General features: G+C 44.1%; 1 protein-coding gene across 1 annotated transcript in view; it reads left to right on the top strand.

Annotated features, from left to right (window-relative positions):
• The window catches only part of rgs12 (regulator of G protein signaling 12), a 147,093-nt gene that overhangs the window by 68,684 nt on the left and 52,807 nt on the right, over nt 1-25,602 (top strand). Inside the window, exons 4-5 of the mRNA XM_033018338.1 lie at nt 3,592-3,613; nt 22,738-22,907. Coding sequence (XP_032874229.1) covers nt 3,592-3,613; nt 22,738-22,907 — 192 coding nt within the window. The remainder of the gene's footprint in view (nt 1-3,591; nt 3,614-22,737; nt 22,908-25,602) is intronic.

Here is a 25,602-nt window from a genome sequence, read left to right as displayed (position 1 = left end):
GGTATATATGTGATGGTCTTGGCATTGTGTTTGGCACAATTGCGGGCTGAAGGGCCTGCCCTTGTGCTCTACTGTCCTATGTTCTGTGTTCTAAATAACCGTTTCTCTCTCCATCCTGCTTGTTGCTGAGTATCATTTTCTGACATCATCAGTTTTTTTTATGCACCGCAAACACAGTTCTTTGTGCAGTGCTAGCTATATGTAACTTGACTATTACAAGGGGCAGTGCTTTGGTAGTTTTTTATACACAAAGCATTTTGGTACGTATTGAGGCTGTGAAAGGTGTGATGAAGAGCCGGTGGCCTCGAAGTCCAGTCCTGAAAAAGATAGCCTGTGAATTGAAAATCAGTTTAGCCCAAAGTAAAGCAAAATTTGCTAGTTTCGATTTCTCAGCAACCAGGAAATTGGATTTTTGTTGGTGTTAGTCACATGGTTTTGTATTGAACACCGAGACTCCAACTATAGTCAAGATGGTTGTGAACGATTGCAACAGGATCTGGATCGATTGGCCAGGTGGGCGGAGGAATGGTTGAAGGAATTGAATACAGAGAAGCGTGAGGTGTTGCATTTTGGGACGTCGAACAAGGGCAGGAAATGGTAGGCCTCTGGGTAGCGTTGTAAAGCAGAGGGATCCAGCTGCATGGTTCCTTGAAGGTCGAGTCGCAGGTAGATAAGGTGGTCAAAAAGGCTTTTGGCACTTTGGCCTACATCAGTCAGAGTATTGAGTATAGAAGTTGGGAGGTCATGTCTCAGTTGTATAAGACGTTGGTGAGACCCGCATTTAGAATTTTGTGTTCAGTTCTGGGCACCATTTTATAGGAAAGACATTGTCAAGCTTGAAAGGGTTCAGAAAAGATTTACGAGAATGTTACCAGCATTAGAGGGTGTGAGCTTTAGGGAGAGGTTGAGTAAGCAGGGTCTCTATTCCATGAAGTACAGAAGGATGAGGGGAGATCTTATAGAGGTATACAAAATCATGAGAGGAATAGATCGGGTAGATGCACAGAGTCTTTTGCCCAGAGTAGGGGAATCAAGGACCTTTACCATGAGACATTGGAGCAGAATTAGACCATTCGGCCTATCAGTCTTTTCCACAAGTGCAGGCGTACACTTCCTAACAACAATGTTATCCAATGCTTCATCAAAATAGTCCTGGTTGAGATCTTTGACCTTTTGCAACCTCAAATATAGTATTAAGCATGTGGCTGGATTGCCCTCATACTCAAATCAAGATCCTGTGAACTTGCTAGTCTTGGGTTTATTGATCAATGCCACATTTTGCAGTTTTGTGTGTATGTGCGTACATATGTGAGGGGCCTGAGGAATGGTAAGGCGATGAAGCCTGAGATGGTCTGAATGAGTGCAAATGGATGTGGGAATGGAGGGGTGTGGGTCAGTGCGAGCAAGATAGAGATTTTCGGAATTAATAATGAGCTCAGGGTATTTCTTGCAGGGCTGATCTGCAGTGGTAGTAATATAACGGCAGAGAAAATCTGAGCGATTGAATGGAAAGGGGAATAACTGGAGTAAAATGCAATCTGTTGCACAATACCATGTTACCCATTTCAAAGAAGGAACAGCATATGCTGCAAAATCGAAGGTAGACAAAAATGCTGGAGAAACTCTGCGGGTGAGGCAGCATCTATGCTGGAGAAACTCAGCGGGTGAAGATCATAGATGCTGCCTCACCCGCTGAGTATCTCCAGAATTTTATCTGCCTACCATGTTACCCATCATCCCTCAGCAAATAATTTTAAAAAGCCTGGGACAGAAAGAATCAAAAATAGTTAGAGATGAATGCACAAAACAGAATGCTGAAGAGAAGACACGTATATCTGACAGCATGAAGTCAGCTGAGAGAACGGAGAGATCTTGTTCTCAAAATTATCACTGGAAGCGACAACTGCAAAACTAAAAGCATTGTGTAAAGTACGGTTCCAGGGCAGAACACAAGATTAAACCAACCTGTAGATGACACCAATTTTGTTTTGTTAACTTATCCTGCTAACGTCATAAGTATATATCCTCAAAGAACAGGACTGGGTGATGTTTCGGGTCGAGACCCTTCTTCACACTCGGTCTCTCCAGAAATGCTGCCTGTCCCGCTGAGTTATTCCAGCATTTTGTGTCTATCTTCAGTATAAACCAGCATCTGCAATTCCTTCCTACATATATAGTCATAGTTGTACACTACTGAAACAGGCCCTTTTGCCCGTATTGCTGACTGGAGACACAAAAGATTGCAGATGTTGGAATCTTGAGCGAAAAATAAAATGCTGCGGAAAGTGTCAGATCTATGGATTGAAATGATCTTATGGTTCGGAACTTTTCTTCAGACTGTATCGTTGACATTTTCTTGGCTATCTACATTCATTCTTATGCCTGCGTTTGCCCTGTAAGAAGAGGAAAACCCATCATATTTGTCAGCAAATTTGAGCTTCTTATTTAACGTGGCAGAATCTGTATGCATTTATTGAGTCTAATGCATTTTACTCATTTACTTGCATGTGTTTCCAACGTTTCATTGGGAAACTGGTTTACATTTAAACTGAAACATAAGACTCATAGTTAAATTCAGTGGAGTTTCTACTTCTCTGCAGCTTAACTTCTTTGGAAGTTGCTTGAAAACCCCGTTGATGTGCCAAGTTCTGGTGGGAAGGAAAACTCCAATGAATCCATCCCACGGTATCAGCTGAGGTTGTGGGTTTGAGTTGTTTCAAACGCTAAACTTAGATGCTCAATGCTTCCCCCCCCCCCCCCCCCCCCCCCCCCCCCAGTTGACCTTTTACGAAAATGATTATTATTTCCTTTAAAATGTATAAGGGGCTGCACAGTGGTGCAGCGGGAGGGTTGCTGGTTGCTGCTTTAGAGCGCCACAAACCCGTGTCAGTCCTGACGATGGATACTGTCTGCATTGAGTTTGTACAAACTTGGCCCCTTTAAATGGCCCCCTGTAAATTGTCCCTAGTGTTTGTAGGTTAGTGTACAGGGTAATCGTTAATCAGCCTGGACTCGATGGGTCAAAAGGCCTGTTTCCATGCTGTATGTCTAACGTAAAGTTATTTAATTAAAAAACCTCATATAATTATGTTTCACGTCCTCTGGACACCTCAAAGTGTTTCACAAAGCCACTGACGTACGAGCCACTATAAAATTCTCCTGGGGTCACTTTGATGGAAAATAAAAGTTGCTTATTAGATTGTTTAGCTAATAAGCAACAGGTCGACTCCAACACAAGTTTGGATACAGGATTTCAAATGGTAGGAAATATTTTCGTTTTAGTTTGGCAGTTATTCAAGAACAAAGTGTAAAATGTTTATGGTATTACAGTAAAAAATTCTGCCTCACCCATACCCTTTTTTAAATCTGGTAAGAAGTGTCACTGGGATGATTTCATAAATGAGATGGTTACAGCTGAAAAAATGCATTTAGGCTCATTCACTGGGTCTGACTTTCCTTTCCACTTCAGTGAATGTGCTTGTTCGGATGCTGCTTAAATTAATCATCGGCATTTGGTTTAGAAACAAACAAAAACATATCAGTGTTTTTACAATGAAGTCTTTTCACACATGCCTCTCTCCTTTCTTGCAGACAGCGGCCGTCTCCGATGGAGGTTAGTGCACATTTTCCAGTTAAGTGACAATGACAAATGGTACGATGTTGGCAGAGATTTTATATTGGGCAAACATTGCCGAATATTCTCTTGGCAATTTCAGGAATTTTGTGATTTGATCGTGTTCTGATTTCCTATCAAATTGGATCACAGTTTTCCTTTAGATCTGGTGATTAAATGCGATATACCCCTCTTTTTTGTTCACTGAACCTTACAAAAGATGTCAATTTATACTTAAAATATGTGTAATTTTAATATAATGTTCAGTATATGTAGAATATTATATAAAAATATGTTCAGGTACAGCAGCTGCCCAAAAATCATCAGGCTATTGGATGCTACAAACATCAACTAAACTTCGAACTACAAACTGTGTTGGCTGCACAAGTAACTTTTGTACTACTTTTGGGATTTTTATTTGTTTGAACTTTTTAGATTTATTATGCTATTTATTGAGTACTGTGTTCACAGACCTGTTGTACTGTTGCATTAAGAATTTTAGTGTTCTGTTTCGGTAGATATGACAACTAAACACTCTTGACTCTTATGCAAATAAATAGTGTGGGCAATTCTACACTTGCAGGAGGGAGTGGCGATTTCAGAGGATTGAGGCTTGGCAATTGAAAGCCGGTGCAACCCTATAATTTGTAAACTAGATGCACAGTAGATCATCAGCATGTTGCACTTCCAGGACATCGAGAGCCGTGTGCATTGGCGTGTTAAATCTGCTTCTATTTGTTGTTCTTTTTTAAAAAAGTCTATTTTATACAAATCTCTCAACCAAAGAGCAAACATTTCCAAATCTGTGGAGAGAATGGACAGACGACGTTTCGGATTGGCACTGTTCTTCTGTCTGAGGAAGAGTCCCGGCTCGAGACGTCGTCTGACAATTTACTCCACACATGCTGCCTGACCAACTGAGTTGCTTCAACACTTTGTGACAACAGGAAAGATGGTGAGGTTGGCACTTGCGATACATGCCTTTGCTAATCAGGGCTTAAAATATTAATTTTATAACATTTCTGCCACCTCCAACGGGATCCCACCACTACCTACATCTTCCCATCTCCACCCCTTTCTGCTTTCCGTAGAGACCATTCCCTCCACAACTCCCTAGGTAACTTGTCCATTCCCACCGAAACGACCCCCTCCCCAGTACTTTCCCCTGCAACTGCAACACCTGTCCCTTTACCTCCCCCCTCAACTCCGTCCAAGGACCCCAACAGTCTTTTTAGGGGAGGCAGAAGTTCACTTGCACCTCCTCCAACCTCATCTACTGTGTCCGCTCCTCTAGGTGTCGACTCCTGTGTATCAGCGAGACTAAGCGCAGGCTCGGCGATCGTTTCGCTGAACACCTCCGCTCAGTCTGCCTAAACCTACCTGATCTACCAGTTTCTCAGCCTTCTCTGCAAGCCTTTAACTCCCCCTTCCATTCCCTATCAGCCTTTAACTCCCCCTTCCATTCCCAACCTGACCTTTCTGTCCTGGGCTCCCTCCATTGTCAGAGTGAGGCCCAGCGCAAATTGGAGGAACAGCAACTCATATTTCGCTTGGGTAGCTTACACCCCAGCGGTATGAACATTGACTTCTCTAACTTCATGAATAACAATAAGAGGCATTCTATTCTATTCTATTCTATTCAAGTAGCCCTTGTTTTCTCTCTCTCTCTCTCTCTCCATCCCCTCTCCCTTCCCAGTTCTCCCATTAGTCTTACTGTCTCCGAATACATTTTATCTCTGTACCGACCACTCATCTGACATCAGTCTGAAGAAGTGTCTCGACCCGAAACATCACCCATTCCTTCTCTCCAGAGATGCTGCCTGTCCCGCTGAGTTACACCAGCATTTGTGTCTACCTTCAATTTAAACCAGCATCTCCATTTCTTTCCTACACTTAAAATATTAGTGTAGGAAGGACCTGCAGATGCAGGATTACATCGAAGTTACACACATTGCTGGTGTAACTCAGTGGGACAGGCAGCACCTCTGGAGATAAGGAATGGGTGACTTCAGACTATAGACAAATATTGGAGCAGGGAGGCTATAGAAAGGGAGCGTGTGTCCAGTTCCAGTTGCCACACTATGGTAGGTTATGCACTTAAATATCCAATACAAAAGGCTGTGAACTACATGTTGCTAAATGGGATCAGTATAGATGGGTTCCTGATGGTTGGCATAGACACAGTTGGCTAAAGTGCATGTCTCGGTGCTGTATGATTAAAATTGAACAAACTTAATTGGTAACATTTCCGAGATGTGAAGAGCACCAGATTAGCAAACATAAAGCTCCAGACTAGTGTCTGCAGTCCCTTGTATCTCAAACGGGATAGTAATGCGGGATTAGCTGGTATAAATTAAATGGTTCGAATGGTCTCCTCTAATTTGTACTGTTCTATGGTTTTGCTCAAGTCGAGTGGATTTTTTCATGTCTGTCAAATTTAGGTTGGCCATATACTCGAGCAAGTTGGGGCCTGCTGTGTTTGATATTTGATTAATAGAGCTTTATCTTGTTTCAGATTTGTAACAGTGAGAATGCATGTATTAGCACTAAGTTCAGCCCACCTCATACTGTCCCTCAACAGGAAGGGCATGTAAAAATGTCAGGAATTTTAACTTCCCAGTCACAACTGATTTTCCTGCTACAAAATCAGTTGCAGAGAATTCTGTTAGAAAATGACAAACACATGCTTTTTAGCAGTTTTGGCCTTCACCCAAACCTGCACCTCAAGCCTTAAAGAAAGCATTTAAAATGAAACATGAGTGACATTAGTATTGGTATTGATCTCATGGTGGTGATTTTTCTTGTTGGAGCTAAACACCCCCATCCACCCCCTCTCTTTTTCTTCCCTTCCCCCTCTCTTCATGCCCCAACTAGATTTTCACCCATGTCTCCCCTTCCCTTTCCCCTCCTGTACCCGTCCACCTATATTCCTTCCTCTGGCTTACATCCTTATCTCACACTTGAACTTAACTTTCAAAAGTTTCAATAAGTAATTGCAGATATATGCTAGGCATTTCCTCCAAGTTTCAGAAATACCATGTTATCGAGAACAGTTTTCCTTTCCAAGAATGATATGCTAACATTTCCAATCCCTGAAATACTTCTCTATAGTTTTCATATGTGCTGTATTACAAGTGATTTTATTTTCCCCCCACAACTTCATCAATAATTTGTGTTTCCACGGTAACACTGCGGAATAGCTCCTCCTAAATAATTTAGTTGGCATTCTTAAAGCTTTGTCTTTGACATTCTATCTGTTTCCAGTCCTTGCGGCCTCGAGGAAAAGAGTTGTTCTGAACCAGTGGAGAGGCAAGCTCGGCTGTTTTGTTGTCCGCGTTCAGCCGTTTGTAGAATGAGCTGCGTTATCTTCATGTAAAACTTAGGAAACCTGCTCAAAATGCCTCGGAGGCTGACAGTAGTTCTGGTGGTTGCAGAGAAGGTGCAGTTGAGACTGACATGGGTTCTGTAGGTTGGTTTCCAGTGAACCATTTAAGATATTTGACAAGGCGTCATCACACTGGATCCTACCAGGTTCAGTCAGGTAAGCAGAGGTCCGTATTCTGTGCATTCACTACACTGCCTGAGAAATGCAACCAATGCTTTTGAATTCAGCTATTGCTAAAATTCTGCTTTAAGCAATTTTTCGGATGCAAAAAAAAAAAAAAGAAAGAAATATAAGGTTTCCAATTTTGCCGATGCTGGTGTTCGTAATATTAATGAACGTGCTAGATGCATTTTGATAATTTCCCCTATTCACTACAGTTTAGAAGTTGCAATAATGACTTGGCTCACTGTGATATATTTAAGGCTACATGCTGCTACATGTTGTGGAAACTCAGCGGGTGAGGCAGCATCTATAGAGCAAAGGAAATAGGCAACGTTTCGGGTCAAAACCCTTCTTCAGATTGATGTGAGGGTGGGTGGGGGGGGGGGGGGTGAAGAAGAAAGGAATAGGTGGAGCCAGTGGGCTGAGGGAGAGTTAAGAAGGGGAGGAGAAAGTAAGGACTACCTGAAATTAGAGAAGTCAATGTTCATACCGCTGGGGTGCAAACTGCCCAAGCAAAATATGAGGTGCTGCTCCTCCAATTTACGGTGGTCCTCAATCTGGCCATGGAGGAGGCCCAGGCCAGAAAGGTCGGATTTGGAATGGGAGGGGGAGTTGAAGGACAACAATGTGTAGGAATGAACTGCAGATGCTGGCTTACCCCAAAGATAGGCACAAAAATGCTTTTGAAGACCCACAATGTCACCCATTCCTTTTTTCCAGAAATGCTCCAACACTTTGTATCCATCTAGCAGGACAAACAGATTATTTAGAAGTTAATACAACCTAGTTTGGTGAATGCCCTCCCTGGAGAGAATCTACATCGTGCAGATTAAAGGGCCTGTCCCACTTAGGCGTCATTTGCGCGTTATTTCCGCGACATCCTAAAAATTGGTTGCGTGTGTCGTGACGCGCGTGTGGTGAGGTGTGGTGGCGTATGCAGAGACTCGCGGTAACGCGCGGTGCTTCCCTATCAACCCCAGGATTTTGAAATTTTCAAAATCCTCGCGCGCCACCTGCATGACGTATCCCTTGCACACGCTGACTTACTGATGGCATACGCTGATGTACTGGCGGCGTACGTGTAACGCATGGTGACGCACGAACATTACCTATGCTAATTTAATAATAATAATAATAATAATAATAAATACTTTATTGATCCCCTCAGGGAAATTCAGATGTCCAGAAGCCCCCAACCAACAAACCCACAGATTCAAAACGAACGCAGACAGAAAATACATAGAATACAATGTGGACACTACCTGAGAGCAATAAATACTTAAAAAGACCAATAATTAACAATTAAAAATTAAAAATTGCAAAATGCATCACCCTACAGCCTAGCGGTCCGGATTATAAAATCTAATGGCTGCAGGGGTGAAAGATCTCCTGAACCGCTCCGTTCTACAGGGCAGGGAGAGGAGCCGGTTGTTGTTCCGAGTGCTCTTTTGACTCTCCAGAATTACATGGAGGGGATGCCCGGGGTTTTTCAGGATGACTTGCATCTTGTGCCTCATACGCCTCTCAAGCACATCCATCCCAGAGTCTGCTCTCTCCTCCAGCACTGAGCTAGCTCGTTTAACCAGTTTAACCAGCTTCTTGTTGTTTTTTGCACTAATGCTGTTGCCCCAGCAGACAACAGCGTAGAAAATAACACTTGCAACCACAGTGTTGTAAAACATGTGCAGCATCTCATTACACACATTGAAGGATTTGAGCCAACCATGCGTCGCCGCGTACGCCGTTGGCGTGCCATTTGCACGTCATTTGAGCGTCGCACCACGTGATCACCCGTGTATAAATCGCGCCGAGTTTTGAATATTTTTCACTGGGAGAATCCTTGCCATAGAGATCGGACTAAAATAACAGTACAGTAGAAACGACAATGGTCCCAAAAGAAGCAGGGCCATCAAGAGCAAAGCACGCGACTGTCATACTGCTAGACGATTTTCAAGCGAAAGTCGCGTGTCAGTCACTGCGGCCTGTCACGCAATTGACGCCCAAGTGGGACAGGCCCTTACGTGTTCCTGAGATCAGACAACCTGGTTATGCTACAAGTCCAGAAAATCCCAGGTCGAGTGAGTGACATGAAGTTCGAGCGAAGTCTGCGGGAAGTTCGCGTGTGATGTACGGCGTCGAGGCGGTGCGTACGGCGTTGAGGCGGCTGCGATCCGGCAGGCCGTTGCCGCGCAGAATTTTTCGGAGCCTCGCGCGATGTCGGGACCAGCTCCGCACAACTCCATACGGCTCCGGCGATCGAAGTGGGACTGGCCCCGCGAGGCCGTACGGCTCAAGCGACCACGTTCGGTCGCGCTTGCCGCATGGAGTCGCATGCTCGTGGGACAAGCCCTTTAGGTCGCGCTTGCCGCATGTAGTCGCATGCTTGTGGGACAGACCCTTAAGAGTTGGCTTTGGCATCATGTTTGGCACAGATAATGTGAGCCATTGGTCCTGTTCCTGTGCTGTACTATTCCATGTTCTATGAATTTTTTTAGAGAGAACATACCGTCAGTGGAAGATAGATGCGCAGATATAAAGGCAAATCATGTAGAGTTTAAAAATAATTACATGGGAAACTAATCCAAACTGTAATAGCCAGGGGAACAGTGGTAGAGTTGCTGCTTTACAGCGCCAGAGACCTGGGTTCAATCCTGACTACGGGTGCTGTCTGTACAGAGTTTGTACATTCTCCCTATGATCGCGAGGGTTTTCTCTGGGTGCTCTGGTTTCTTCCCACACTCCAAAGACGTATGGGTTTGTACTTTGGCTTCAGTAAAATTGTACATTGTCCCTAGTGTTAAGGATAGTGATAGTGTGCGGGGTTTTAATATTGTGTTTCCTTACTGTAAACTGCTCCATTACAGCTGGTCAGTACGGACTCACTGGGCCGAAGGGCCTGTTTCCCTGCTGTATCTCTAAAGTCTAAATGTCTAATGTCAATGGGATTCAGAGCAATTTGGCAAATTGGATGTAACATAGGCTTGGTGATAGGAGGCAGAGGGTGATGGTGAAAGGTTGTTTATATCAAACTGTGACCAGTGGTGCACCTTAGGGATTGATGTTGATGATACTATTTGTTATTTATTAGCAATTTTGACGTGATTCTAGAAGTTGGTGTGGCATGGTAAGGTTGCAGATAACATGAAGATTGGTGTTGTTGATAGTGAGGAGGATAGACTACAGAACAATATTGTTGAATTGGTAAATTGGTAAGCCTCACACATCTTCTTTAAACTTTCCCCCTCACCTTCCATCTATGCCCTGTCTGATATTTGACATGTTCCCACCGAGAAGAATACTATCTACCCTCTCAATGCCTCCCATGATTTTATATACTTCTATTGAGTTGCCCCTCAGCTTCTGACAGTGCAGAGAAAACAATCAAAGTTTGTCCAACCTTTACCTCTCATTATAGTTACATTATAAATGCAATTGAACACTAATGTAATCTAGATAATATGTTTACATTTGAACCAAGGCCATAAATGGTTGATGCGATAAATAGGGTAAGGATAGTACAGCTATGCTGCCCGTAGAGCTGTTGCCTCACAGCCTGAGTGACCTGTGATGTGGCTTTAATCATGACTTCAGATGTCTCCTGTGTGGTTTGCACCTTCTCTCTCGCACTCTGTGGGTTCCTTCCAGTGCTCCAGCTCCCCCCCCCCCCCCCCCCCCCCCCCCAATTTTCAAAGACGTGCTGATAGTTTAGTTAGCCTCTTTAAATTGCCTTTAATGTAGAGGGTGGCAGAAGAATCAGATGGGTTTGAGAGATTGTAGGAACATAACTGAGAATGGGGTTCAGGGGTGTGCACAGACTCAATGGGCCAAATCCCACCTTCCTGCACAGCAAAGAAATATGAAAAATAAATACAGTAAACTATTGTTTATAATGGATTCTTATAATGGACAGACCTCTTAATAATGGATTCCAGTTACAGAGGACTATCTCTTTAAGAACACAGGCTGCTAGTTACACTGCAGGGGTCATTGAAATTGACATGGCATTGAAATTGACAAGCAATTGCTCCGGTCAACACCTAATGGCCCTACCTCACATGCGAGTCCACCCACGAGTGATACAGAGTGAAAGAAATAATCAAACTCGTGGTTGTCTACGAGATTCCAAGTTTATGTTCACGAGTTTAAACGAGTTCCCACATGTAGTTGAGGCCAGTTCATTGGCTATATTTAAGAGGGAGTTAGATGTGGCCCTTGTGGCTAAAGGGATAGTATGGAGAGAAGGCAGGTACAGGATACTGAGTTGGATGATCAGCCATGATCATATTGAATGGCGGTGCAGGCTCGAAGGGCCGAATGGCCTACTCCTGCACCTATTTCCTATGTTTCTATGTATGTCTAAGTTTGCCATTTACTTCTCATTTCTGCGATGTACCAAGTTACTCTCCTGAGTTACCAAGTTCCTCTTGAGCCAACCGCGAATGAAGGCCTGTTTTAAGTATCAAATAGAGGAGCTGGACAGCATCTCATACAGTAAGTATATTCTGATTCAGTATTGAAAGTTATTCATTTTCAGAACTTAAAAAAACTAGGCAGGATCTCAGCCCCTCACTCGCTGCCATTGTGCAGCAAGGAGGCGATGGCGGCGAAGCAACAGTGTTAAAGAAGACAGCTCCATCCTGCGGCTTTGAGTTAAAGATAGAATTCAGCGCGGCCGCATCTATTGATATGACCTACAAAGGGAAAATGCGCACCGTCCAGTGCCAGAGCAGTTATACTTAGGATTTATTGGAAACACGCGTCACGTAGTAGCTGGCGGAGGTTTGCTATATTTTAATTGAATTTACTGCCAGGTCTACACACTGCGGGGAGACGGGAGATGAAATCTTTGAATGTGGACGGATGTCTCCGCGCCTGCTCATTCTAAGCGGAATATATTTTTCGTTGCCTTTCAAGCCGGGCTTTGGTTTTATTCCGTGTTTTTGTTTATTCGCACACACTTTTCGTGTGTGAGGGTGTGAGAAGTCCATGCCGGGTGCCGGGTGCCGGCCGGCCGCAGCCGCTGTTCTTTCACATCAGTTGCACATCAGATTGTTGGGAGACGGAGCTCAGGGTTCGCCTCCTGAGCTGCTTTGGTGCCCAGATGTGAGTTGAGGTGGAGGGAGGTTGGGGGGGGGGGGGGAGGGAATGCGCGGGCGTCATTAATCTGTCAGTGGTGATTAGACTCTTGGGTTAGCCTGGGATCATTGTCTGCTCTCATCTCTCTCTTTCTGTGTGTCCATTGGCACGGGGAAGAGCGGTCTACCTCGCTGGGGCACAAGACCTCTGCCGCCTGCCCCTTGCAGCCATCAACTTGTTCAAAGGTATCAAAGGTAATTTATTAGTCACATTCACATACACTCCAGCGGTGTGCCGCCGCCGAAGCCGAGGTTCTGGGCGGTCCCCGACAGGAAACGCCGCTCCAGGCCCGCTGGTAGGCCGCGAGGACGGGTCGAAGGTGCAGCCCGGAGAAAAGCTGCCTCTCCGACCAGGTAGGGACCCTGAAAGGTAGTTTCCCCCCTCCCCCCACACCCCCCACATAAAAAAAGTCTAGGCCTCTAAACAAAACACTTAACTAACTAAAATAAAAAATAAAAGATGAAGAGATAGACAGCTGCTGGCTGGGCAGCCGTGCACAGGACAGCGCCCCCTACAGCGCCCCCTGATGTTTGTTCCTTTGGTGCGCCTCATCTGCCCTGATCCCAGCCCTGCCCCATTCTCTTAGAAATGTTGCTTCCGCCGCTGTCACGAAGAGGGGTCCAGCTGGCTGGCTTGGTGGGTGGGTGGGTGGGCGAGTGGGTACAAATCACCGAATCCATTCTTAAAAGTCGGGCAGACCCGTGTAGAACTCACATTTCTCTCTGCTTCATATACGTGGGAATTCCCTCAGTATGGTCACTTTTCACGATTCCCGCCCGGTGTTTACTCAGGCCAAACCTACGAGTTACTCACGACTCATCACGGTAAACTCACGGGTTACTACGGTATTACAACGAGTTTAAAAGTATCAACATTTTCCTTCCAGAGTAAATTTGGCTCATGGAAATCTTTCAACATGTTGAAAATTTTTCACGAGTTAACACGTTTCCCAAGTACCTGCCGTTAGCGTTACAAGTCGCTAAGTTACAACCACGAGTTCTGACGTTCCTGCTACGTTAATTCTATGTGATTACCACGAGTTTGATTTATTTTTAACTCAGGATCACTCGTGGGTGGACTCGCACCGTGAGACAGGGGTTTAACTCTATTAAACAATGTAACAAACAGCGTTTAGGATTTTTAGCTTGCAGGCACAAAAATCCATTCTTATTTTTTTTAAAGATCTTTATTTTCGAAAACAACTCGTGTCACTAGGTGGTTGGAGCGAATCCCTTACTCAGTTATCGGCAATAAAGGACACCATTACTCCCCCACCCCCCAACTATGGTCTGTTGTAATGTTGTAATGAGGGTTTGCTGTATTGAAGAAACCAAAAACACAAAAGGAAGCCCTTCAAAAGATTGTCATAGTTCATTTTATTTGGTTACATTCTGTGAATTATATGGTAATACATTTTTATAAACAAGATCTTACCTGGGAGAGGGTAATTTGTCAAAACAGCCCATGCAGAGTTGCGGATCAGTGGATACAGTCATTATTATACTATGAGTTGAGAACATGTTTATTCAGGCATCTGTGAATTCATCAGGCTTGTCTGTTTGTTAAGTAGTGACTTGCTATCTATAGTCTCATTGTGTGGGCTTTGAGAAAAGCATTTAAAAAAAATCAAAGGTGCAGGCAAGAGCAGAAACAGAAGCATAATGTTTCACCCAAGAGTGAAGTGTACATTGCTTTGTTAAGAAAAATGCCCACTGAAGTGAATCAGTGCATTTATGTTTCATTACAGACTTATTTGAAAGTGGGAGGGCTGTTCACATCAGATAACAGAAGGGCTTGGCAGTGAGGGTCCTGGTCCATTGACAAGAGGATCCAACATGACTGGGCGCACACACACACACGCCCACACGCCCACTATATATACCGTTGATCATGCTCTCCTCCTCACCATTACAATTTATCCAACATCCTCTTATTTCCTCATAACCATGATGCTCACTGTCTCTGAATCACCTTTCCTTGCCTTCCCCCCCCCCTCCCCCAACACAACCTTAAAGGGTTGGACAGGCTTGGATGTGTTCTCTGGAATGCTGGAAGTTGAGAGGCGACCTGATAGAAGTCGATGAAATCACAGGAGGAGTAGAAGGTAGGCAGTCCAAAGCTTTTTTCCACAGGGTGGAAAAATAAAATACTAGAAGGTGATAATGTTAAGGTGCAAGGGGCAAATTTTAAATGAGAATGCACACTGAGGATGATGGGTGCCTGGAACGTGTTGGAGGCAGCAGGAGATATGTAGTAGATGTGCAAAGCAAGATTTTTACACAGAAGGTGGCGAGTTCCTAGAATGCGCTGTCAGAGATTGTGGTGGGGGCAGACACGATTTTAAGAGACTGTAGGATAGGCACGTTGATGTGCAGGGAATGGAGGGAGATGGATTATGTGCGGGCAGATAAGAATGTGTCTTGGCATCATGTTCGGTACAGACATTGTGTGTCGAAGGACCTGTTCCTGTGCTGTTCTGTTCCATTTTCTAACCCCTAACCTCCTCTAACCCCTCAGTCCCCTCCTTCCATTCCTCACTACCTTAACTCACAAACTCCTGCCTGTCTTAACCCCTGTTGGCTGCAGGCATCCTTTCACCTCTCTTTCCTCTCGCCTCATGTATTCTGACTTTCCAACTCCTCCATTCCCTCTTCCCACAAATATTTCTCGCCTCCTCTCCGGCTGTCCAAAATGTTTGTTGTCCACTATGGGTCAAAACCTTGGCTAAGATTCCATTTTGGTCCTCGATGATGCCAGAGCTGATTGAAACCTCAGGAAAGGCAAGAATTGGCACAGCAGAGTGGCTGAAGATGGCTGAGTGACTTCACCTCTGATCCTGCTGTCATGCTTTCCAAGACGTGGTCTGGTAGCAGTCCCTCCTGGGCCCCATCCAAAAATATTGCTAGGTTTGCAACTTACCGGCTGATGGTTCAGATCGATCCCCTTTGTCAGAACTGGAGAAGACAAAAACAAATGTACTTTATGACTCGAGGGCCAGAACCATTAGGGAGAGATTGGGCAAGCTAGGACTTTATTCCATGCAGCACAGGATGATGAAGGGTTATCTTACAATAAAACCATGAGAGGAATTGATAGGGTCTCCGTCCAGGCTAGGGGAATTAAGAACCGGAGGGCATAGATTTAAGGAGATGGGAAAGATTTATTAGGAACCTGAGGAACATTTATTAGGAACATTTTCACACAAATGGTGTTGGGTATGTGGAATGAGCTGCCAGAGGAGGTAGTTGAAACAGGTACAATTGCAACATTTAAATGACATTTGGACAAATACATGGATAGGAAAGTAAATCTTGAGGGATATGGGCCAAATGCAGGCAAATGAGACTAGCTGAGATGGGGCATCTAGGTCGATATGAATGGGTTGGGTGAAAGGGTCTGTTTCTGTGCTGTATGACTGTGAATCTACTTTTCATTTCCCAAATGGGAAGAGTGGAGAGAACCAATGGAATGTCTCTGATAGGATAGCGACCAAGGTAGACTAAGTTCCACAATTGTTTTCAGTGCTGTTTAGAGAAATGGATGCTTATTATTCCATCTGGTGATGTAAATAGAGGAAAATGAATAAGAGCAGCAGAGAGAACAAAAACATCCAGTAGAACTGTGAGATGCAGAACATGGAGGATGCCAGAAATATAAATGCACACCTCCAGTTTCAGGGACAGTTTCATCCCAGCTGTTATCAGGCAACTGATTCATCCTACCACAACTAGAGAACAGTACTGAACTACTATCTACCTCTTTGGTGGCCCTCGGACTATCATTGATTGGAGATAGACACAAAATGCTGGAGTAACTCAGCGGGACAGGCAGCATCTCTGGAGAGAAGGAATGGGTGATGTTTCGGGTCGAGACCCTTCAGACTGATGTCAGGGGAGTGGGCGGTACAGAGATACAATATGTAGCTGCAGACAGTAAGACTGGTTGGAGAACTGGGAAGGGGGAGGGGATGGAGAGAGGGAAAGCAAGGGCTACTTGAAGTTATAGAAGTTAATGTTCATACCGCTGGTGTAAGCTGCCCAAGCAAAATATGAGGTGCTGTCCTCTAATTTGTGCTGGGCCTCACTCTGACAATGGAGGAGGCCCAGGAAAAAAGGTCAAGAGTGTTATATTGTCATGTGTCCCAGTTAGAACAATGAAATTCTTACTTGCTGCAGCACAACAGAATATGTAAACATAGTACACTGTAAACAATATGATAAACAAGAGAGAAAAAAAAGTTATGTGTGTGTATATATACACATACTCACAAGTGTGTGTATACGCACGCGCGCGCGCGCACACACACACACACACACACACACACACACACACACACACACACACACACACACACACTATATATATATATATATATATATATATATATATATATATATATACTCAAAAAACAAACAATAGTAGTGCATTAATAATAACAATAGTCTCTTGCATTCAGAGCTTATTTGAGGTTGTAGTGCAGGGGTCGGCAACCTACGGCCCACGGGCCGAATCTGGCCCGTAACCCAAAATCAGCCGGCGGTAATCATTTCTGAGGACTCCCGTCATCTCCGGAAGGTGATTTTTGGACAGTCGGGTGAAACTCGCTGAAATAGATGCATTCTATCCTGCTGCCCATTACCCTGCGTGAGGCCGGGCTCCCCTCCTGGGCCCGAGGCCGCGGCGCCCAGGTGCGGTGATGCAAGGGGGCCTGCGCTGGTGGCCGCAATGGCGGAACTGAGCGCCGAGTTCTGGCTGTACCGCATCATGCGCAACCTTCTGTGTCTGGGCTTCACTGTCGTGATCGGGGTTGCCACGGCAGTGTTCACAACTTTTTGAAGTCTTTTCCGCTCCTGGGCGTTCAAGTTGCCGAACCAGTCCATGTGCAACCAATCAATATGCTTGGGAGGGGAGGGATGTGGGGGCGGGGGTTAGGGGTGTGGGGGTTGTGAGGAGGGGGGGATGTTGTGGGGAGAGAGCTCGGAGAAAAGATGGGGGAGAGGGGGGTATCACGAGGGAGGGGGGCAGGAGCCAGTGAGGGGGTGGAGATGGCGGTGCGATGGGGACTCACAGCGGGCGCTGGTCGCTCGTCGTTCTCCTCCGCCGGGATCAGTCTCCGCTTTCAATTTGGCGACATCGACGACATCTCCAACACCACGCCGGGCTGGGCTGTTTCCGGTCTCTCTGAAATTGTGTCTGGTTGGAGATCAGTGTGCTGGGTCCAGGAAAGATCTTCGGAAATATGCACGTCCAGGAATTTTTTGACACTCTCCACCATCGTCCCGCTGATATAAACAGGATTTTTGGGTCCTCATCCTTCCTCTTCTAAATTCCACAATCAGTTCATTGGTTTTACTGATATTGAAAGCCAGGTTGTTGTGCTGGCACCATTTGGTCAAACGGGCGATCTCACTTCTATACTCGACTCATCACCATCTGTAATTCATCCAACAACGGTGGTGTCGTCGGGGGACTTGAAGATGGAGTTCGCATTGTGTCCGGCTACACAGTCATGAGTATAGAGTGAGTAGAGCAGGGGGCTGAGCACGCAGCCGTGAGGTCCGTACTGATTGTTAATGAGGAAGAAGTATTTCTGCCAATTCAAACAGACTGTGGTCTGTGGATGAGGAAGTTTAGGATCCAATTAAACTGGGATGGGCAGATTCCCATTTCCGTGAGCTTGGTAACCAGCTTTAAAAAAAAAAAAAATTTTTATCAAAAATATTTATTCAAATATTAAAATAATATACAGTAATAAAAACAGAACCCACCACCATAAGACACAACAAACGATAAACTATTATACAACTATCTTACAATCCTTGTCAAGGATGCATTCAACCCCCCGCGGTGCCCAGCGGTCCTGGAAATCCCCCATGGCATCCGTGGACAGCGCATGGTCCCTCTAACACCACCCGGGCACAGACGTAAACCCGGTTGGTAACTGGCTTTTTAAAAAAAAAAAATTTTTTAAATCAAAAATATTTATTCAAATATTAAAATTGTATTTACAATACAATAAAACAAAACACCACCATAATACAAGATGAACAAATATGCTAATCAACTGCTAAACAACTATATTACAATCCTTGTCAAGGATACATTCAACCCCCCTCGGTGCCCAGCGGTCGCAGAACTCCCTCAGGGTGCTTGGTTGGTAACCGGCTTGGAGGGGATGATGGGATTGAACGACGAGATGTAGTCTATAAACAACACCCTGACTTAAGTGTTTTTATTGTCCAAGTGGTTCAGTGTGGAGTGGAGAGCCAGTGAGATCGTATCCACCGTTGACCTGTTGTGACTAAGCAAACTGTAGTGGGTTGAGGTTCTTGTTGAGGTAGTAGTTGATATGCACCATAACTAACCTCTTAAAGCACTTCAGTGTGGGAATGGAGGGGGAGTTAAAGTGTTGAGCAACCGGGAGACCAAGCGCAGGCTCGGCGATCTTTCGCTGAACACCTCCGCTCAGTTCGCCTAAACCTACCTGATCTCCCAGTTGCTCAACACCAAAATCATCTTGTTCATCCACCCCACATACTTTACTTTAGACTTTAGCGCAGAAACATGCCCTTCGGCCCACCCAGTCTGCGCCGACCAACATTAACCTGCACACGAGGGTCAATTTACAATTTTACCGAAGCCAATTAACCTACAAACCTGAACGTCTTTGGAGTGTGGGTCTACCGCTGCGCCACTGTGCTGCCCTTCTTCACACTGATTGTAGTAGGGGGAGCGGGGGAAAAAAGAAGCAAAAAGAAATAGATGTTGGTTGTGTCAAGGTGATCCACAGCTGCATGCAGTGCACGGGAGATGGCACCCTCCATAGACCTATTTTTCCTGGGTGCAATTTGCAAGAGGTTTAGATTGGACAGTGGCGCAGATGTGGGCCATTACCAATTTTTCAACTATGCTACTGCACCCATTGGGTACCGCATGGGTAGTTAAATTGCCCCCTTGTGGTGCAGAAATGTGCCGTATAGAGAAATTGAGCTGACTCATCAGCTGCTATTTATTCGTCTCATCTGTGGCATTTTGGGCAACATCTTCAAAACTGGAAATATTAGCCCTGATCGCACAGTGGAAAACTCTTTGAATCAGAATTGTTGTCTTGGGACTGTTATTTAAAAACCATCCAATATATTTGGTAAATAGTGTTGTATGATCGTTATTATGACACAGCCTAGTTCTTCGATTTGCTATTGTGTAGCTCGATGAAAAGTACAGCGCAGAGAAAAAAATAAAGCAATATTTGTCATAATTGCTTTAAACTCCTGTTTTAAATAATTTCTACAGCGTTTTGCAATAACCTAAAGTAGTAACTATACTGGGCTTTGGAGTGAAAGTGGTTGTGGGGTGACTTTATTGAGGTGTACAAGATCTTGATGGGCATGGATAGAAAGAATGCTCATAATCTTTTTCTTAGGGCAGAATATCCTAAATCTAGAGAGCATAGGCTTAAGGTAAGAGGGGAGAGATTTAGCAAGGACTTCAGGGGCTAATCTTTCACTCACAAGATAGTCTGTATCTGGAATACATTCATAAGTTCTAGGAGCAGAGTTAGGCCATTTGGCCCATCAAGTCTACTTCGCCATTCAGAGTCATAGAGTGATACAGCATGGAAACAGGCCCTTCGGCACAACTTGCCCACACCGGCCAACAAGTTCCAGCTACACTAGTCCCATCGGCCTGTGTTTGGTCCATATCCCTCCAAGCCTGTCCTGTCCATGTACTTGTCTAATCGTTTCATAAATGTTGAGATAGTCCCAGCCTCAATTACCTCCTCAGGTAGCTTGTTCCATATACCCACCTCCATTTGTGTGAAAATGTTACCTCTTAGATTCCTATTAAATCTTTTCCCCTTCACCTTAAACCTATGTCCTCTGGTACTCGATTCACCTGTTCTGGGCAAGAGACTCTGCATCTACCCGATCTATTCCTCTCGTGCAAATGGTAAAGAACTCAAGTGGATATTTAGCAAGGCCAAAAGGAACCATGAAATATCATTAGCAAGTCAGATTTGTTTTTTAATGTGGGGATTTTTTTAAATCTGAATTCTTAATTATATTAAAAATAAGCTGTTAACCAGGAAGAAGGAAGGATAAAGGAAGGGATATGTGCTTGGAGTCAGAGGATGCAGACTAATACTTGGCATCTGTTTTCACGAACAAATTGGACATGGAGGACAGTGAAATCAGTTTGGACAATATTAATATGCATGGGCAATTTGAGATCAAGAAGAAGGTGGTGTTGGGTTCTTGAAGCGCATTAAAGTGGATAAATCCCCAATGAACAAGGTTTCGAAGGTCTCAAAGGCCTTTTGTTGTCACATGTAGCAATTAATGAACATATGCGAATTAACATACAGCCATACGAAAAAAAAAGCAACAAGACACAACTACATAAAAATTAACCAAAAAAATCCACCACAGCGGATTCCCCACATTCCTCACTGTGATGGAAGGCAAAAAAGTCCATTCTACTTCCTCTTTATTCTCACGCGGTCGGGGCAGTCGAACCATCAGTCAGGGCGATCAAAGCTCCCGCAGCCAACGGTCGAAGCACCTGCGTTGGACGGTCGAAACTCCCGTGTCGGGGCGATTAAAACTCCCGTGTCGGGGCAATTGAAACTCCCGCTTCGGGGCGATTGAAACTCCCGCGTCGGGGCGATTGAAACTTCCACGTCGCGGCAGTCGAAACTCCCGCATGGTGGCGGTCGAAACTCCCACGGCTTGGAGTTCCCGAAGTCAGTCTCTGACTTGAGTCCGTGTGCTCCGTGATGTTAAGTCCGCAAGCACCCACGGCTGGAGCTCCCTGGCAAAGAGATTGTGGGCTCCGCGGTGTTAAAGTCTGCAGGCTCCCCGCGATGGAGCTCGGTCTCCAGCAAAGGCCGGCAACTCCTCGATGTTAGGCCGCAGTGCGGATGGAGATGCGATACGGAAAAAAATCGCATCTCCGTCGAGGTAAGAGATTAGAAAAGGTTTCCCCCAACCGCCCCCCACCCCCCACATAAAAACAAACTAAAGAACACTAAAAACATATATTTAAAACACAAAGAAGGAAAGGATAGATGGACTGTTGGTTTGGCAACTATTGCTGGCACCACCCGGTGGTACTAATTCTCTATGAGGTAAGATAATTCACTGCAAAGTGAGAATTATAGTCGTAAAAACACTTCTTGGTTCAGCACTTGGTTCAGCACTTTAATCAGTAATTTACATTCAAGATTAGATCTCAAGATTCGCAGCAGGTCAAGTTGTACTAACTTGTTTGAGTTTTTAGATGAGGTGACAAAGGTGATCGATGAGGGTAGGGTGGTGGATGTTGGCCACATGGATTTTAGTAAGGCATTTGATGAGGTCCCCCGTGATAGGCCAATCTAGAATCAATCATGGCTGATCTTTCCCTCTCAACCCCATTCTCCTGCCTTCTGCCCATAACACCTGACACCCTTACTAATCAAGAATCTGTCAATCTCGGCCTTAAAAATATCCATTAACTTGGTCTCCACAGCTGACTGTGGCAATGAATTCCACAGATTCACCACCCTTTGACTAAAGAAATCCCTCGTCCTATCCTTTCTAAAGGTACGCCCTTTTATTCTGAGGCTATGGCCTCTCGTCCTCGACTCTCCCACTATTTGAAACATCCTCTCCACATTCACTCTATCTAGGCCTTTCACTATTCAGTAGGTTTCAATGAGGTCCCCCCCTCATCTAAACTTCAACGAGTACAGGCCCAGTGCCTTCAAATGCTCATCATATCATTATACACTCATTATAATGAACTGCCAGAGAAGCTGTAGAAGTGAATGCCATTATGGCTTCCAAAAAACTTGGACAAATATATGGATAGGAAGGCACAGAGGGCTACTGACCAAATGCAAGCAAATGGGACTACACCATGAAGCCAACTTGGTCGGCATGGGTAAGGCAGACTGAAGGGCTTGTTTCCATGATGTACACCTCTTTGACTCTATGGCTCCATAACATTTGCAAACGTAACAAGGGAAAACAACATTGAGCTACGTCTAGCCAAGGTCATATAGGTTGCTTCCCAATTCCATTTGGTATTGCTGATAAGCAAAACATTACTGCTCTCTATCCTTTCTCTATCAGGATGGTTTCCAAACAATGAGATTGATGAAGAAAATTATTTGAAGCTTGCGTCAGTGAATCTTTGTCCATATTTTGCGTACATAAATATTGAAATAAGTTAACTGGCTAGTTATTGGGGTTAGGGGAAGGAGGAAGTGGAATATTTTTTATAGCTCTTTCATAAAGAATTAATCCAGAACTTTGGGCCAAATGGTTTTGCTCCTTGTTGGAAGATTCTTTGATTTTAATACTTGAACATTTTCTCTGCTTTTCTATCTGTTCTAATGCAAGTGAGCACAATAAAAATGTATTTTTGTGTATACGATATTTGTTGTCTTTTTTGACAGAGTTAAATGGTGCCGATCTCAAGAACTACAACAGTGCGAACAGCATCAACAGCAATGCCAGCCTTCCCAGTGTCCAAAGCTGCAGAAAGCACGGAGAGCGACAGGTAGCCAGCTGGGCTGTGTCCTTTGAACGGCTTCTCCATGATCCAGTTGGCATCAGATATTTCTCCGTAAGTAAACTGATAGAACCTGTGATTGAACTCTTGAAAGGAAAAGCTGGTACTAAAGAATGAGAAATCTGTACACTACATTGTCGATGAGATCACGTCATTTTGCATCTTTTGAATGCTGAGATAACTCAAAAGACAATTAAGAGGAGTGATAACAAGGATATGCAGCTGCTAGTTTATACCAAACATAGATGCAAAATGCTGGTGCAGCTCAACAGATCATGCAACATCCCTGGAAAACATGGATGGTTTAGTTTAGAGATACAGCGTGAAAACAGGCCCTTCGGCCCACCGAGTCCACGCCGACCAGCGATTCCTGTACTCTAGCACTATCCTACACACAAGGGACAATTTCCAATTTTTACCAAAGCCAAATTAACCTACAAACCTGTACGTCTTTGGAAGCAATGTTTTGGATCCGAATCCTTCTTCAGGCTTCAGTTATCGATAACAGTGACTTCCTGGAAAAACTGAACAAAGACAGGATAGGATATCAGTGCAGAAACGTGGAAAGTCAGAATTAGCATTATTTATTGACACCTGTAGTTCTCCTCTTTGCTTCTCTGGGTTTATGAGATGACTTCGCCTGTGCTCATCTGCTGCTGTAAATAGGGTGGAATTTAGTACTCGGAGCACCAGGACCCATTGTTATCATGTTCATTTATTTAGCACTATTCTGCACTCTATCTTAAACTCAGCGGACTCTTCAGATGTTTTAATGGAATTTTTAAAATATATATCAACTTACCTTATATTAGCTGGATTATGATGATAAGGTTGAATTCAGTTTTTACATCGAGGGTTTTTGGAGAGTTTACCATATTTCAGCATGAAAGGAAAGAATGGTATAAATATCAGTTTAGGCGGTATCTTTGCTTTTTGCTGTTATTCCGCAACGCTGTTTCCTTTTCAACAATCAGCAAATATTTAACTTTGACAAAAAGAGATTGGATAATAGGTTTATTTAGTACTGCAGTAAAGTTCAAAATTAACACATGAAAAGTGAACCAAAATAAATGTTGTGAGTTTCTGTATTTAAGCAGCAGGCAAACAGCAAGCATTAGGAAATAATAATTGGATGTTAAAAAAAAAAGTATCATGTATCTCACAGAGCTGGAGTATGCAAAATAATATTGCAGGAGTTTATTTTTACATATATATAAAATAATCTATGGTGATTGCTCAGTAATAAAACTTTTCTGAGGTGGAATCATGTATGCAGCGGTTTCAGAAAGCAAGTTACTTGGCTCAAGGATCTTCGGATGCTGACTTAAAAGAAACACAAAGCACTGGAGTAACAGTAGGTCAGGCAGCATCTCTGGAGGATGTGGACGGGTGACATTTCAGGTCGAGACCCTGCTTCTTTGAGAGTACATTAAAAGCAGGACCTTGTGTTTATATGTATGCATATATAATTTTGGAAGAATGATCCATTGCTGTTTCTTTAAAAGGCTTTGGATGGAAAACTAGATAAAAAGACAACATGATGAATCAAAATGTCCAAACTAAGATTTACTTGGTTGTATTTTGGATGTCACCGAAGTAAGACTGCCCACAGCACTGGAAAGATCATATTTCTGATTGTAAATTGCATGTTCATGTGTGGTCAGGTTATTTTACCTTACTTTACAGTAACTCTTGCAATTTTGCTAAAAATCAAACCCGACGCTAAAGATTTAGACAGGTCCAATTAATATGTTTTGCTACTGACTGAGTTTCCAAAAGGTCTTGCGTTTTTGATTACTGCAGGCCCAGTTATAAATAAAGAAACCAGAGAAACTCAGTTTAGTTCTTTACCCCCGAACAATGACATATTACTTGGAACTGCAGTAGGTGTTGTCAGATAGACAAATGTGGCAGTTGTTTTTGGCCTGTCTTCTATTAATGGTGCCTGGGGATTAGGAATATCCTTCCAAACTGCAGGAAAAGGGAAACGGGTCTTTGGGTTTCCATTGCTGCTGGCGATCAGTATTTCTTTACAAGTCGAACACTACTCTTGATTTTACCTTTTAACAAAAAGTTACTTAAATCAAAATACAAGTTTTTTCAGCAAGGAAGAAGGTTTTGCGAGGTTCATAGTGTAACTTCTGGACTTGGATATACAAATGTTTTCTGCAACTAAAGTGCATCGCTATATATTCACTAGAATTGAGTATTACATTAGTCAGATACAGGCATCCCCCGTTTTACGCAGTGGTTATGCGGCATGTAAATCAAACATATGCCAGGCAGTGCTCGTGCAGCACGGCGGTGCAGCAGTAGAGTTGCTGCCTTACAGCACTTTCAGCGCCAGAGATCCGGGTCTGTACCCAATTATGGTTGCTGTCTGTATGGACTTTGTACATTCTCCCGCTGACCGCGTGGATTTTCTCAGAGATCTTCAGTTTCCTCCCACACCCCACGTACAGGTTTGTAGGTTAATTGGCTTTGTATAAATGTAAATTGTCCCTAGTGTGTGTAGGATAGTGTTAATGTGCAGGATCACTGGTCGGTGTGGACTCGATGGGCCGAAGGGCCTGTTTCCGTGCTGTATCTCTAAACTAAAACTAAATTTAACAGCACTCGACTAAGCTGCCATACAGTGCCAGGCATAAATCTGAGCGCAATATTCCAACAATAGGAGCAGGTAAATTAAACTTTGGTGGTAATTAGACAAGCGCGACATTCTAAAAGTGTGCAAATTAAGCAGGAGTGA

Source organism: Amblyraja radiata, chromosome 3 (assembly GCF_010909765.2).
Source record: "Amblyraja radiata isolate CabotCenter1 chromosome 3, sAmbRad1.1.pri, whole genome shotgun sequence".
In the NCBI taxonomy this organism is placed as follows: domain Eukaryota; kingdom Metazoa; phylum Chordata; class Chondrichthyes; order Rajiformes; family Rajidae; genus Amblyraja; species Amblyraja radiata.
This window is presented reverse-complemented; position numbering and strand designations above follow the sequence as displayed.